Here is a 13,205-nt window from a genome sequence, read left to right as displayed (position 1 = left end):
TATGTGGCCAGTGATATAATTAAATGAGTCTGTAAAGCTTACATTTATATTTAACTCTTTAGTTAGATTTCCAGATTTTCTAACTAAAAACCACTTTCTCATTGCCATTGTAATACCAGTGGACCCCATGGATTTCCTCTGAACTTTCCAACACTTTGAATTCTCAGGAACAATAGTGAAACGGTTTTGGAGTTGCAAATGCTTGAGCCTGAGGATTACTGGATCTGCCCTTTTTCTCTTCCGTATCCATTACATATTTTCTGATGCTTAGATTTCCATCATTAGTAGCTACTCTAGTTGCATTATTCCTTCTCTCTTTTCAAAGAGTGATGCTACGTGCATCATTTATTCAGATATGTGTCTATTCACCTCTTTCCTTAGTGACCATCAACCTTTTCAGTCAATTTAACAATGCTTAATTTGCAAAGTGGAGAAATTGATCAGAGTTTTTAAAAAATGACATAATAAAGGATAATTGAAACAGAGAAACATACACTTACATTACCTGAACTTCTGAGAGCAGTTTTGATCACCTTCCTTGTAGAAGAACTGTACCCTGGTGTGTCAGTGCTGGGGGCTGGGGATTTAGCTCAGCGGCACAGCACCTGCCTGGCAAGTGCAAGGTCGTGAGTTCAATTCCCAGTATCAGAAAAGCAAAAAAAAAAAAAAGGTGTAAGAGTCAGTGTTGACCCCAAAGCCTCTGGACGGTGTTTGGGCACCTTGTGACAGCAGCAAGCAAATGATGGGTCACAGCCAGCTGCACTTGGCTTCCCAGTTGGAGATACGTGGGTTTTATGTGTGTTTTTTTCCCCCTGAAATTAACCAAAACTAACCAAGCAAACACCCATGAAACTAATTGTCAGGATCCATCTATTTCATTTTCTCTATTTTTTTTTTTTTTTTTCCAGTACCGGGAATCAAACTCATAACCTTGTGCTTGCCAAGCAGGCACTGTGCTGCTGAGCTAAATCCCCAGCTCCTATTTTCTCTATTTTTTTAAATCATTGTCATCTTTATCTTTTCATTCTTCATCCATAAGTTGTTATTTTTTCCTTAAATTCAAGAAAATAATTTTGGCTTCCTTTCAGTCCTCACTATTGCAACCCCTGCTCTGTTGCCTTCATTCCCAGAGACCCTTTGTTCTATGTCCCCAGCATCCTCCCGAGCTCTGTGAACCACTGCTAGACGACTTCCGTGAGCAGCTGTTGTGCTGTATTGTTTAGGGAGTAAAGATGAGAAAAAAGTCCGTACATTTCCAGTGCAGAAATAATCTTCGTGTTTCTGCCTGAGTATTTGTGACCTGTGGATTGGTTGATCCACATGTCTCCCATAGGGAGCACCAGCTCTGTTAATTTCCCTTCATGACCCCACATGTCTTTGCATAATTTGGAGGGTTGTAGTCTGTGTTTAGCTTCTGTGGTTTCTTGCAAAAACATATTGCTATATAAGGGTTAATTACTTCTTTATAAGAATGATAGTAACTCAGTATACACAACAGCAGATTTAGTGCTTTCCTGATTCCACGTATTACTCGTTCTCTTCTTTCCAAAATAGACATTTTCCTTTCATTTCCTAGCTCTAACTTGTCTCCTGTCATCTTCTCTTTCCCTCTTCTGTCGTTACCTTCCCTCCCCTCCCCTCCCCTGCCTTTGCATCCCTGCCTACCTGTCCTACCCCCTCTCCCTCCCTCCCCTCCCTGCCTCTTTCCCTCTTCTCCCCACCCCCAAGAAGTGTGCTATAGGTAGACTATGGATTGACAACCAGAGTTTCTCAGGCTTTATCACACTCAAATTTTACCAGTATATTGAGGTGGGGCAAGATAACATATGAACCTCAGTTTTATTTACATGACACTTACAGAGTCATAGAAGCATGAGTTTGGATTCCCCAGACTTTGTTTGCTGTGTTTTTAAGAAAGAAAAAAAAAAATAGAAACTCTGGAAGACTCTGAAAATGTTAAAGAATTTGATAAAATGGGGACATTTTCATCTTATGGCTGGTCTTTCATTAGCTACTAACAAAAATCAAACTTTCTTGTTGACAGCTTCATTTTTAAATTTTATATTAGTGTCCACTTGCAATACATAATGAACACATTTGTTGTGATGATAGCCTTATTTTCTGCTTGTTCCTTGATAGTCATTCATAGTAGAGGATGACACAATATATATAGTGAGATCCCCTGTGTGATATGTCTTGGATCTTAAATGACCCTCAAGGCCCTTGTAGTAAAGGCTTGGTTCTGAGCTTGGAGCTGTTGAGAGGGAGTGAAAATTCTGAAAGATGAGGCTTGGTGTGGGTTTTTTTGGGTAAGTGTGGCTGGTCATTCAAAGGGACCTTCTCCTTTCATTTTCCTCTGTTTTTAAAAAATCTGGCTGTGAGGTGAATGCATTTGCCCAACACAGGCTCCCCCTATAATGTACCCCAATAGGCCTGAGCACATGGCCAGTCATGCACGGACTGAACCCTCCACAGCTGTGATCCAAAATTAACCTTTTTCTCTTTTTAAATTGTCTCAGGTGTTTTGTTACAGGGATGGGAAACTAGCAGACTGCTTCTTATTGAAGATCTTTAAAAGATCCTAACTAACTAAAATAAAAACCAGTAGATTTTCTTGTCCTTGTGTAAATATTCAAAATATTAAGTAGGTAGACAATAGTTATATATTATTATCAATCTGTTAATTTCTTATAAATGATATAGTTTTAAATATTTCTTTATAGGAAAGCTCCTTACATGATTTAAAATAAGTTAAAGATATCAGATACTAGATTATTAAAGTTTAAAAACCCTTCCTGACAGTATCTATTATGGGGTTAATGATGCATTTAAAATAAATTTTATTTCTATGTATTTAGAAAATAATATAAATATGAGCAAAGTATATCACAGAAAATTAGCATGTGAATTAATTATATTCATATTTATTATACAGATTATCTAAAATATGCTAATGACTTAATATCTAACAGTGACCTGTGTAAGACCTGCATTTGGCTAAGATGAGTTGAGAAAGTAGAACCAGGCTCAGGTTTTCTGGCTAGTGTCTCAAAGTAGACCTGCATGTATTATCAATATATTTCAAGTAAAAGAAACACTGAATCAAATGGAAATTCTCAGAGACTGTTTGCAGGTGAACATGTCATCACTGGCCCTTTGGAAGCAAGTCTTTGATGTGGAAACCTTGTTTCTTTCCTTCAATAATTCCAGGAAAAGATTGGCAATTTCTATGTAAAAAGCAAATACACAATTTGACAAGCCATTTTGTTGCCAGAAGTCCGTAACATTTTCTTAGTGGGCAGAAAGGAAGAAATCTCAGGAGCATGAAAATATAATTATGTGTAATTTTACTGTTTTGAAAGAGCATCACTTTATTGGGTTAGTAGCTGCTCCCTTGGTCACATACAAAGGGATTAAAATATAATGGTTTAAGAATTCCCAGAAAGAATAGCTGTGTTCTATTATGTAGCTTGCGTGCTTATGTTTAATTACCAGTCTAAAGAACCTGAGACAATATTATTTGTATTGGATATAAAACAAGTGGTGTGTGTGTGCGTGTGTGTGTGTGTGTGTGTGTGTGTGTGTGTGTATGTGTTGGATTTGTAGGCTTAAGCCTGCTGTATCCACTGAGACTAACTTTCAAAGAAAGGAGGAAAACATGTTCTTGATCTCTACTTAGTGAATAAAGGGCTACAAATGTCCCTTCCTCTCTCTAGAACAAGCCAAGCTGTTATGGATGGCCCTAGTCCCTGAAGCCCTGGTGTTGGATTCCAGTTATTTTCCTCTTGGTCATGGGCTTGCGGGCTTCCCCTGATACTAGGCTCCTATCCAAGAGCCCACCAGGCCAGCCACCAAGTGGCCGTTTGTTCATGTGGACACACATAAATAACTCGGTCAAGGGCAACCCAGTCACCTGATCACAGGAGCTGTGGCAGGCCAAGGGTTAAGCCTGCAGAGATGTGTGGTCAGTGGCTGAAAATGCAGAGTTTGAAAGGCAAATGTAGTTAAAATACTGCCTGGAAAGCCAGTCAAACATGGTTCACTGGGCAGAATTTGTGGCTGTTTGTCAGTTTTGGCAGTTTACAGACTGCTGCTAATCAAAGAAAATTAAATACCTGGAGCAAGAAGGTTTTTGGTTGGGCAATGACCCCAAAGAGCGTTCCTAGCTTTAGATTTAATTTCTAGTGTTTCTCGATCTGTTGTGCCATTAATGAAAGAGAAAAGCGAGTCCGTGTGCATCAGGACAAAAGCCGTTTGAAGTTCATTTCCGTCAGACTCGAGACTGAAAACTGTCTTGTGTTTGCAAATGGCGCTGGGGCAGAAAGCGTGCAGAAGGCCCTGACCTTCTCTGTTAGGTTCCGATAACTGAAGTGCAAGTGCGTGGAAACTATGAAATCGATGTGAGCCTTCCCTAATGGCGTAAATGTGACTGGTGGTGATTTTGATTTAGGAGGCGTGTAGTTGGCATCATTCACGGTCAGACGAGATTTATAGCAATGAGCTCATCTCCTAGCTCAGGTAGAATGAACTCCAGTGAGAAATTCCCCTTGCTTTCTCCCCAACTTCACTATAATATAATCTCCTTTTGTATGCAAATCGGTCCTAAGCTATGCCCACTTAGTGTCTTTCCCTGTATTACAAAACCATACCCTATAAGAGGGGTCCAGTGGACCCAAATTTATAGTAATATGTTGATCTTCCTAGGCCCTTATTTCTCCAAAATTCAGGTAAAGAAATTTAGCTATCCACAGAGCCGCAGGTGTTTACAGTCAGAGAGCAAGGGGAAGTGCAGAGTGGTTTTACTTGCCAGGCGTTTAATGCTTTGTGAGTGCCTGGCTCTACTGTGTATCCTCTCTACAAACATTCTGCTGAAGTACTTAAAAAGACAGAGATCAGTTCATAAGGAAAACTACAAACTACGTTGGTAGGGGAATAGCTCAGCGTTAGAACTCAGTGCTAGCAGGCTGGGATCTTCCTTGGGTCCTCCGTGCTGAAACCAACCGGCCAACCAACCAACCAGCCAGGCAACCAGTCAGCCAGCCAGGCAGCCAGCTGGCCACCTAACCAACCAACCAATAAAGCCATGTATCTGTCAGATATGCTGTGTGCATTATTTTCCTGAAGCAACTGATTTTTACTGAGTACATAGTGAATGCAAACATTGCTTCTGCACATCAGAAAGAAGATGCTCTGCTTCGGCAGCAGGGGAAAATGCTTTTCTTTCCACTCTGTTAGGAAATCATGACCTTTGTTTAAAAAAAAATACAACTCCTTATTAACTAGAAATCAGGCGTGGACTCAGACCACGGGTGAGTGTTAAAGCGGGAAGACAGAAGACCCTTTCCACGTTGGATCTCTGCCTCCCTAGACTACCATGGCCCCCTGGTATGGACTGTCCCCACATCCTGGGGCTCACAGATGCCAGCCAGAAATAATACATATGGGCCACAGGCAGCACAGGAGCAGAAAATGTCCGGGGATATTGAACAATGAGAAGAACATTTAAACTACGAGTTCCGTATATTCCAGTGGTTTTGGCTAGTGTGTTTAAATAAAATTTCATATTTTTCAATTGAGGAAAGCTCATGGAGACCATCCCAACAGCATGTAGAGAAAACCTTTTGGAACAGTGAAAATTGTGCTAGGTGACTACACATTCACATTTGGAGATTTGATGGAGACCACTTCAAAGTGGCTCTGAGCAGGATTTAAATTAACCAATTGGCTTTCCGTGTTTACTTGTGAATCTGTCCAAGGCCACAGCTGAGGATGCCTGGCTTCAGCCCCAGTGAACTAAAAGGAGACTGCAGCTGCAGGCCCCATACTCCTACAAGGAATGTCAACCAGGCAGTCTCCTAATTAGCATACTTTGCTACCTGGGGAAGTCTTTGAACTGTCTCTCTAGGTCCTGCTTAGATTCCCGCATTTTCTTTAGTATCCTCCTCCTTTGTTTAAAAACCAAATAAATACGGGCCGCCCAGAGATGTTCTTTGTCTCAGCCCTCAGAGAATCTCAAATTTTGTTGGAGGGTTTTGAACCTCTAGGTGCCCTAAAATCATAGCACATGACTCTTTTATTTAATCCTTCGCCCTCTGCTTGTTCTGGAGATTGTGGGCCTGATCAATCCGCAATAACTAAGTAATAATACTAACCCATTAGAAATTAATAATTGGTTTTAAAATATAAATTAAAAAAATTGAGGTGTGAAATTCCTACAGACAAGAGAGGATGGGTTAATGAATTTTTTATGTCATCATACCTCTCTGTACATATAACTACCTTTGGGAAAGAGCCCTGTAATGAGACCTCAGGAGTCCTCTGTATGTTCCCCTTCTAGCCAAAAGTAAACATTCACCGGGCGTTACCCACCATAGATTAGTCTTGCTTGTTTGTGAATTCTACACCATGGGCTCATAAAGTATATTCTCTTGGCTGCTTTCCCACAATATTATGTTGTTGGGCCATATGCATGTTTTTGCATGTTGCAAAATTCATATTGACATATGATTGCTCTGAGCATTTACTGTTGCACATATGAAGCCACTGATGTTGTGCATATGAAGAAATGTTTCAGTAGAGCAGTGGTGGGGAACCCATGTCAGGTTTGCTGTAGCAAGCACACAGAACTCTCTGTCGGCAGGTGAGCCAAGTTGCCCCAGCACTGCCCCATCGACTGAGCATTGCGTATTCACATTTCATTGTGTTGCCGTTACTTTGTGATAAATAAATGGATTTAGTGTTGTAGTTTGGGCGCTTGGTCTCAAAACAGTTTGCCGCCTCTGCTATTGAGCACATGTATGGTTAACTTTTACTGATTGAGATACAAATCACGTTCTATACAGTTTGCAATTTTAAGTATAATAAATGTGGTTGTTTGCAGTATATTCATAAAGTTATTGAATTATTTCTTCTATTTGATTTCAGAATACTCTCACCATCTTGAAAGTGAGCTCTTTCTATAGCAGTTTCTCTCATGGCCAGTCCCACTCCCACCCCTGGGGAATCATTAATCTTTTGTCACTGAAGATCCGTGTGTTCATGTAATGGGGTCACATGATGGGAAATTTCATATAAATGTGATCTTGCAAGATATCCTCTTTTATCCTGTGTGTTCCCTATTTTATCATGCAATGCTGTTGTTGGGTTTGGTCCAATGCTTTTTTCTCTGACTGTTGACATAGTTTGTGTGCTTTGCCTTTTATTCTACTAATGTGGCATACAGTTACTAATTTTCCTATTTTGACCTTACATCCCTGGGGTTTGTTTCCGTTCACTACAGTGTGTGATGCTCCCTACATGATGAGAGACTCAACTTGCTTTTACGGGAGGTCCCTGGATTACAGTGCTTCTATGTGCAACTTGTCGACTTTCTGATGGTGCGAAAGAGGTGTGCATTCCATAGCACTCTGCCCTGCATGCTCATCTCTTCACAGGCTCATGTTATGTGGCAGAATATTTGTTCACAATGTCCAACCACGTGCTAATCCAACTTTTGAACATGTTTCAGGTAGGCTAGGACACTGAGTGGTATTCACTGGTCTATTTATATTAAATACATTTTTGACTTTAATATTTCCAGTTTATGGTGGGTTTATTGGGACATAACCCCACCAGGAATGAAGGAGTTTCTGTATTTTGTGAAGGATTTTGACACCTGTGTTCATTATTAATATGTAGTCTTGTTATGTCTCTGGTTTTGCTATCAGGACATTACAAGTATCATAGAACTACTTCAGAATTATCTTTCTTCATTTTCTTTTAAACCATCTGTGAAGGATTGATACTGATCAGTATTTAAACATTTGGTAGAAATCACCAGTGAAATTATCCAGTCCTAGGCTTTTAATCCTAAGAATTTTTTTTTTTTTTTTTCGACAGTCTCACTATGTAGTTTAAAGTGGCCTTGAACTCATTTATGTAGCCCAGGCTGGCCTCAAACTCACAGTGATCCTCCTGTTTCAGCCTCCCGAGTGTTGTGATCACTGGCATTCACCACTACTCCTGGCTTGGAAGATTTTTGTGAAACTGAGGGGAGGGAGGAAGGGCATGGGGGAATGGTGAAATATGTTGTATACATGTAAAAAAAAAAAGGTGGGAAATTATTGCTCAGAAGCTGGCGGGAACCCTGGAGGAAGAGGAAGGCACCAGCGGGCATGGCACTGGGAACCTCTCCTTCTCCAGGCGGTGCCTGCGCTACTTTCTACATCCATGTGGGCAGAGGGTGAGAGGGGCGATGAGTCTCCCCATGCCACAAGGAACTATTAGGGTTCTCCAGAGAGAGCTCCACTGTGGGGGCCAAGGGTGAGAGAGAAAGAGGGAGAGGAGGAGGGAGGGAGAATTTGTCATTCTTTCCCCCTCTCATTTCACTCACCCACACAACCTCACAGACACTGGGAGAAACGATGCTCTGCCGGGTATCCAGGCATCCACAACCAAGTTGCCGCTTACAGTTAGACGTCACCGCGCTGACCCTGCCATGGAGGCTCTGACCTCCTGACCTGGTTGCCAGGCAGCAGCTCACCTATTCATGTCCTCCCTTGCCAGGTGAGGGTCCAACACAGGGGTTTAGGGGTTGCACACACATTGAGACCACTCCACGGAGGAACTGTAAGTGTCTGCTGCTGAGTAAAAGAAGCCAGTATGAGATGCTCCATCTTGTATTATTCCAACTCCATGGCATTCTGGAAAAAGCAGAAGTGTAGTGAAAGAAGAAAAAGTCAGTAGCTGTCCAGGGTGGGCATAGATTACGAGCGGGATTGGTAGAAGGAGCATGTGGGATTTTTTTAAGGCAATAAAACTCTGATTTACAGTGCTACAGTGGTGGATATTTGATACTGTGCACTTGTTAAAATCCATAAAGCTGTGTAACGTGGAGTGTGTGAACCGTAATGTAAACTGTGGACTCTAGTTCATCTGTCAGTGCTGTGTCCTCAGCTGTGCCTCTCTCATGGTAAAGCGTCAGCAAGAGGTGCATGCTGTGTGGAGAGGGAGACTATGTATTTCCTTTACATTTTCGTGTGAACCAAAAGTGCTCTAAAAACTGAAGTCTAATGAATTTAACAAGCCTTTTTAATTTTTAAAAAGTTATCTCCTCTCTGTCCTTTTCTGTAAGTTTGTTTTTTAACTTTCAGCGTCAGTGTCATGGAATGAGAAATGGTGAGCTGGCCAGCGGGCTGCGGTAGCGTTAGAACGGGTTCTGCTGTTAACTCACAAGCGTTAGTTTTGTCACCTTCAACACAAAGGTGGTGATTGCTTTGGTAACTTCTGTGTGCACGTTAACTATTGAAAGATAATACAGTGACGACACCTGCTGCTGCCTGGGTTGGCTTAGGAAACATTATCCAAGTGAGACAAGCCAGATGGGTCGAGGAACATTACCTCCCGTTCCCCGTGGAATATGGAGAAGAATCACACGGGATACAGCCTCGTATCCACGGTGCGCAGATCAGTCAGAGCCGCAGAGATGGAGCCTCGGGTCAGGCCTGAGGGGAGAACGCGGGGAGCAAATCTTTCATGAATATGGGATTTTTGTTTCAGGATTTAAAAAAGTTCTGGAACTAGATAGCAATAATATTGGACACAGATGACGAATACTCTGAATTACAGTTTTCAATGGTAAAATTTATATGATCACAACAAAAGAGAATGTTTTTTAAAGCCCCCAGAAGTTATTGAGTGAAATCTTGAAGTAGTGATTGAAAATGATGCTGATTTTATATGTGGAAATAATTCTCAAAATTTTAACAGTCTAGGTAAAATCATTCAAGAAAGCATATATCTGTGTGTATATCTGGCATATATTCTATAAAAAGCTCTTAAAATAAACAGATACAATTTCTGAAACCAACCAAACAGAAAACATACTTCCTATGATGTAAACTATAGGAAGGATAGTTTATTATAGGAAGTATAGTGTAAGCTATAGGGAGTAAAATCTCAGACCGGAATAAACCTTTGGTCACAGTAAGTTTAGAAAAATATCGGGAGTATAACTTTTACAAGATTGAGAAGGAAAAAAGAACACAGTGATGTTGGCAACTTACACTTCAACTCAAAGACTTGTTTCATAGTTTCTTTATTTCCATGTACACGGTGTTCTGCTAGAAATGAAAAGTAATAATTTTTTTTTTTTGGTACCAGGAGTTGAACTCAGGGCCTTGAGCTCGTCGTCAGGCAGGCGCTTGTGCCACTAAGCTATATCCTAAGCCAAAAAGTAATAATTAATAACTCTTTTTTTTTTTTTGGTTTTTCTCTGGTACCGGGAACCCAACTCACGACCTTGCGCTTGCCAGGCAGGCGCTTTGCCGCTGAGCTAAATCCCCAGCCCCTAATTAATAACTCTTCACTGTGTTTTTTTTTTTTTTTTGAGAAATGCTAGTAATTACCCATTGTGGCAGTCACAATGTCTCAGCATGCCTGTCTGACAACATATTTTTTGTAATTGAAGAATAAGATCTTTTCCTCCACAAGTATCTTCCTTAAGCTCTTCATGGTCAGTAAATTTTATCCATGTAAAAATGCATAGGATCAAGGCAGTAAGAAAATAACCTAAATGTTAATTTAGGTAATATCTGGAAAGTTTCAAATTTTCCAAAATGACTACATATTTATATTAATTATAAAATCAAACAAATATGTACTTTTTTTCAATATGTACAATTTTGTATAATCATTACCCTATGCAGGAAATGAGGCTACTTCTAAAAGATTAACCCTGACATATTAATGGTAGAGATCACTGAGAATTGGAACTGTGCATTTTCTTTTGTCCTCTACTTCTCTACATGTTCCATGAGAAATTATATATTATTGCTTTAATAAAGTTCAATGTAAAAATCTGAATAATAGTTTTAGGGATTGATATGTTTTTCATATATATTGTTTCAGTTAAAAACAAGTATGATAGCCATTTTATAAAAGAATGTGTGCTTTAAATACATACATCATTCTTCTAGCCCCCAACTAATCATGGTTTTCCTGCAACTGGTACCCAGGCCTCTGATTTAGGAACCAAGTTGATTCTGCCGGGCTCCTGGGTAGCTGCTGGAGAGGGGGAAATTGTTTTCCCTCTACGCCCCTAGGTTCTTTGCTAGGACCCTGGACCTTAAGCTGAGGAATGGCGCATTAGCGAGGAAAACAGTTTGATTACCTTCATGCACGCAGGAGTTTCCCACAACGTAAGACTCAGGGCAGGCAGAAGAATGAGGCTCCTAGGGTGCTTTGGGCTGATGGACAGGGAGTTGCGTGAGGTAGGGGCAGGAGAGCGGAGGCGAGCAGCGGAGGATGCCCTGAATCTCTCAGGTGGTCAGGGAGCTTCACAAATAGCTCTTCCTACAGAGACATCTTTACAAATGGAAATTTACTTCTGCTGTAAAAGGGAAAGAATGTGTTCTATTTTTAGGCTGTCAGAGATAAACCATTTGCTCTACCTCTGCTGATTTTTAGTTGCCTTAAGGTCAAAATAGTCCATGGACCAAAGATGTGCCCCTGGGGGTGGCAGTCGCTGGTCCCTCACTTCCTGTTAGCAGACCGTGTTCGTGGCGAGTGAGATGAGTGGAGGAAAGGCAGTGGAGTGGGTTGACGTTGGCCCGCAGCCTGCCTCAGTCCTCTGTGTCTCTGCAGAGCTGCCGTGGGTCTGACTTCTGCCGGCCAGGCGGGCATCGTCATCGGCTACTGTCCACAGCAGGATGCCCTGGATGAGCTCCTGACCGCGTGGGACCATCTCCACTACTACTGCAGCCTCCGAGGACTCCCAAGGGAGCGCATCCCTGAGGTAGGCAGCCCTCCGGGTTTCAAGAAAAAGAACGAATGAACGAGTGGGTGAGTGAGTGAACCCACTGAGAATGCTCGGGGACTCCAAGCCACTCCTTCCCGCTGTAAGAAGGAGGCACCATGGGGTCACATAGTCATCAGGAGGACGTCTTCCCCTGTGATTACACAGAAGGAAACATTACAGTAACCCCCATTTATAGTATATACAATGTATTTAAAATGTATCTGGGTGAGGAAATCACATGGTAGGGGTTAAATTAAAAAGCATTTGTAACTTCATGTCCATCCTTGCCTCCCTCCCTCCTTCCTTCCTTATCCTTCTTATCATAAGCTGGTCATCTCCAGGACACGCCTAGGAGGGAACTGGGTGCTGGGCATGTGTGGAATCGGGGGTTTCCGGGATGGATGACTTCCCAGCTGGCAGATTCCTCCCAGGGGCTCCTTTCTGAGGTGCCAGGGTGGCTGGGAAGAAGGAAGGGGTGGTATGAACCGCAGGGCCCCCCGGTCCCCTTCATCACTGTCTGAGAGAGGAAGGAGAGGCAGTAGGCCAGCGAAGGAGAGAGCCCCGCTTCCCTTGAAGCAGCTGGAGAGCCGGGCGATGCTCAGAGGACGCCCCACAGGACGCCGCGGCAGGGGCGCTGGCTTTACACCTTTCCTGGGAGAAGCACGCTTTGCACCTTTGCCGCCTCATCGCAGAGTCTGGGCTGCTCCTTCCTTGGGCTTTGGGGTTCCGAGCCAGGAGCAGAAGAAAGCAGTTGACATGGTAGCTTTTCCTAAGAGTCTGCAGGAGCCGCGCCTCCTGGGCCTCACAGCAACTCCCAGCCTCCCACCCTTCCCAATATCTTCCCTTTAGGCGTGACTTTCATGGTATAGTTTCTTTGTACATTTTTGCAGGAAGGAGCTAGAAGTTAGAAGACAGAATAGGAGCAGGCAGGTCGTCAGCAGAGGGAGGGACAGAAGACAGGCCTGTCCAGCCCAAAAACCCTGGGCTCAGCAGTCCAGGGAGAGGCGTTCCCCGTGCTGATCTTGCACTGCCTCTGCCTCCTCCTGCTACGCATGCTCCGTACTCCAAGGGCAACTGGAGCAGATTCCCGCCTCCCTGTGGAGCCCCCTGGAGCTCTGTCTTAATTGCACAAAAGTAGCTGACTCCCTGCAGGGGCCTGCGCAAGGCAGCTCCTCAGCTCCCGGGATCCACGCTCATTGTTGGCTCTGTCTTTAATGGACGTTTTGCCAGTCAGTTGGCCCTTGGTAGGTTTTGACTGAAGAGGGGGATGCTGGGCAAACGCGGTGAGCGGGTCCTTCTGTCGTCTCAGCGTGGTAGGGCTCGGTGCCCCGGACGCACGGCCTTGTTCTCCCTAACTCCTCCACAGAGAAGTTATCGTAATGGTCACCAGTTAGGAAGTGGCTTGCTTTCTTTCACAAAATGACACCGG

General features: G+C 42.8%; 1 protein-coding gene across 1 annotated transcript in view; it reads left to right on the top strand.

Annotated features, from left to right (window-relative positions):
• The window catches only part of Abca13 (ATP-binding cassette, sub-family A (ABC1), member 13), a 363,756-nt gene that overhangs the window by 312,523 nt on the left and 38,028 nt on the right, over positions 1–13,205 (top strand). The window contains exon 53 of the mRNA XM_013520510.1: positions 11,623–11,773. Coding sequence (XP_013375964.1) covers positions 11,623–11,773 — 151 coding nt within the window. The remainder of the gene's footprint in view (positions 1–11,622; positions 11,774–13,205) is intronic.

The sequence above is a fragment of the Chinchilla lanigera genome, unplaced genomic scaffold (assembly GCF_000276665.1).
Source record: "Chinchilla lanigera isolate Chin_1 unplaced genomic scaffold, ChiLan1.0 scaffold00055, whole genome shotgun sequence".
Classification (NCBI taxonomy): domain Eukaryota; kingdom Metazoa; phylum Chordata; class Mammalia; order Rodentia; family Chinchillidae; genus Chinchilla; species Chinchilla lanigera.
This window is presented reverse-complemented; position numbering and strand designations above follow the sequence as displayed.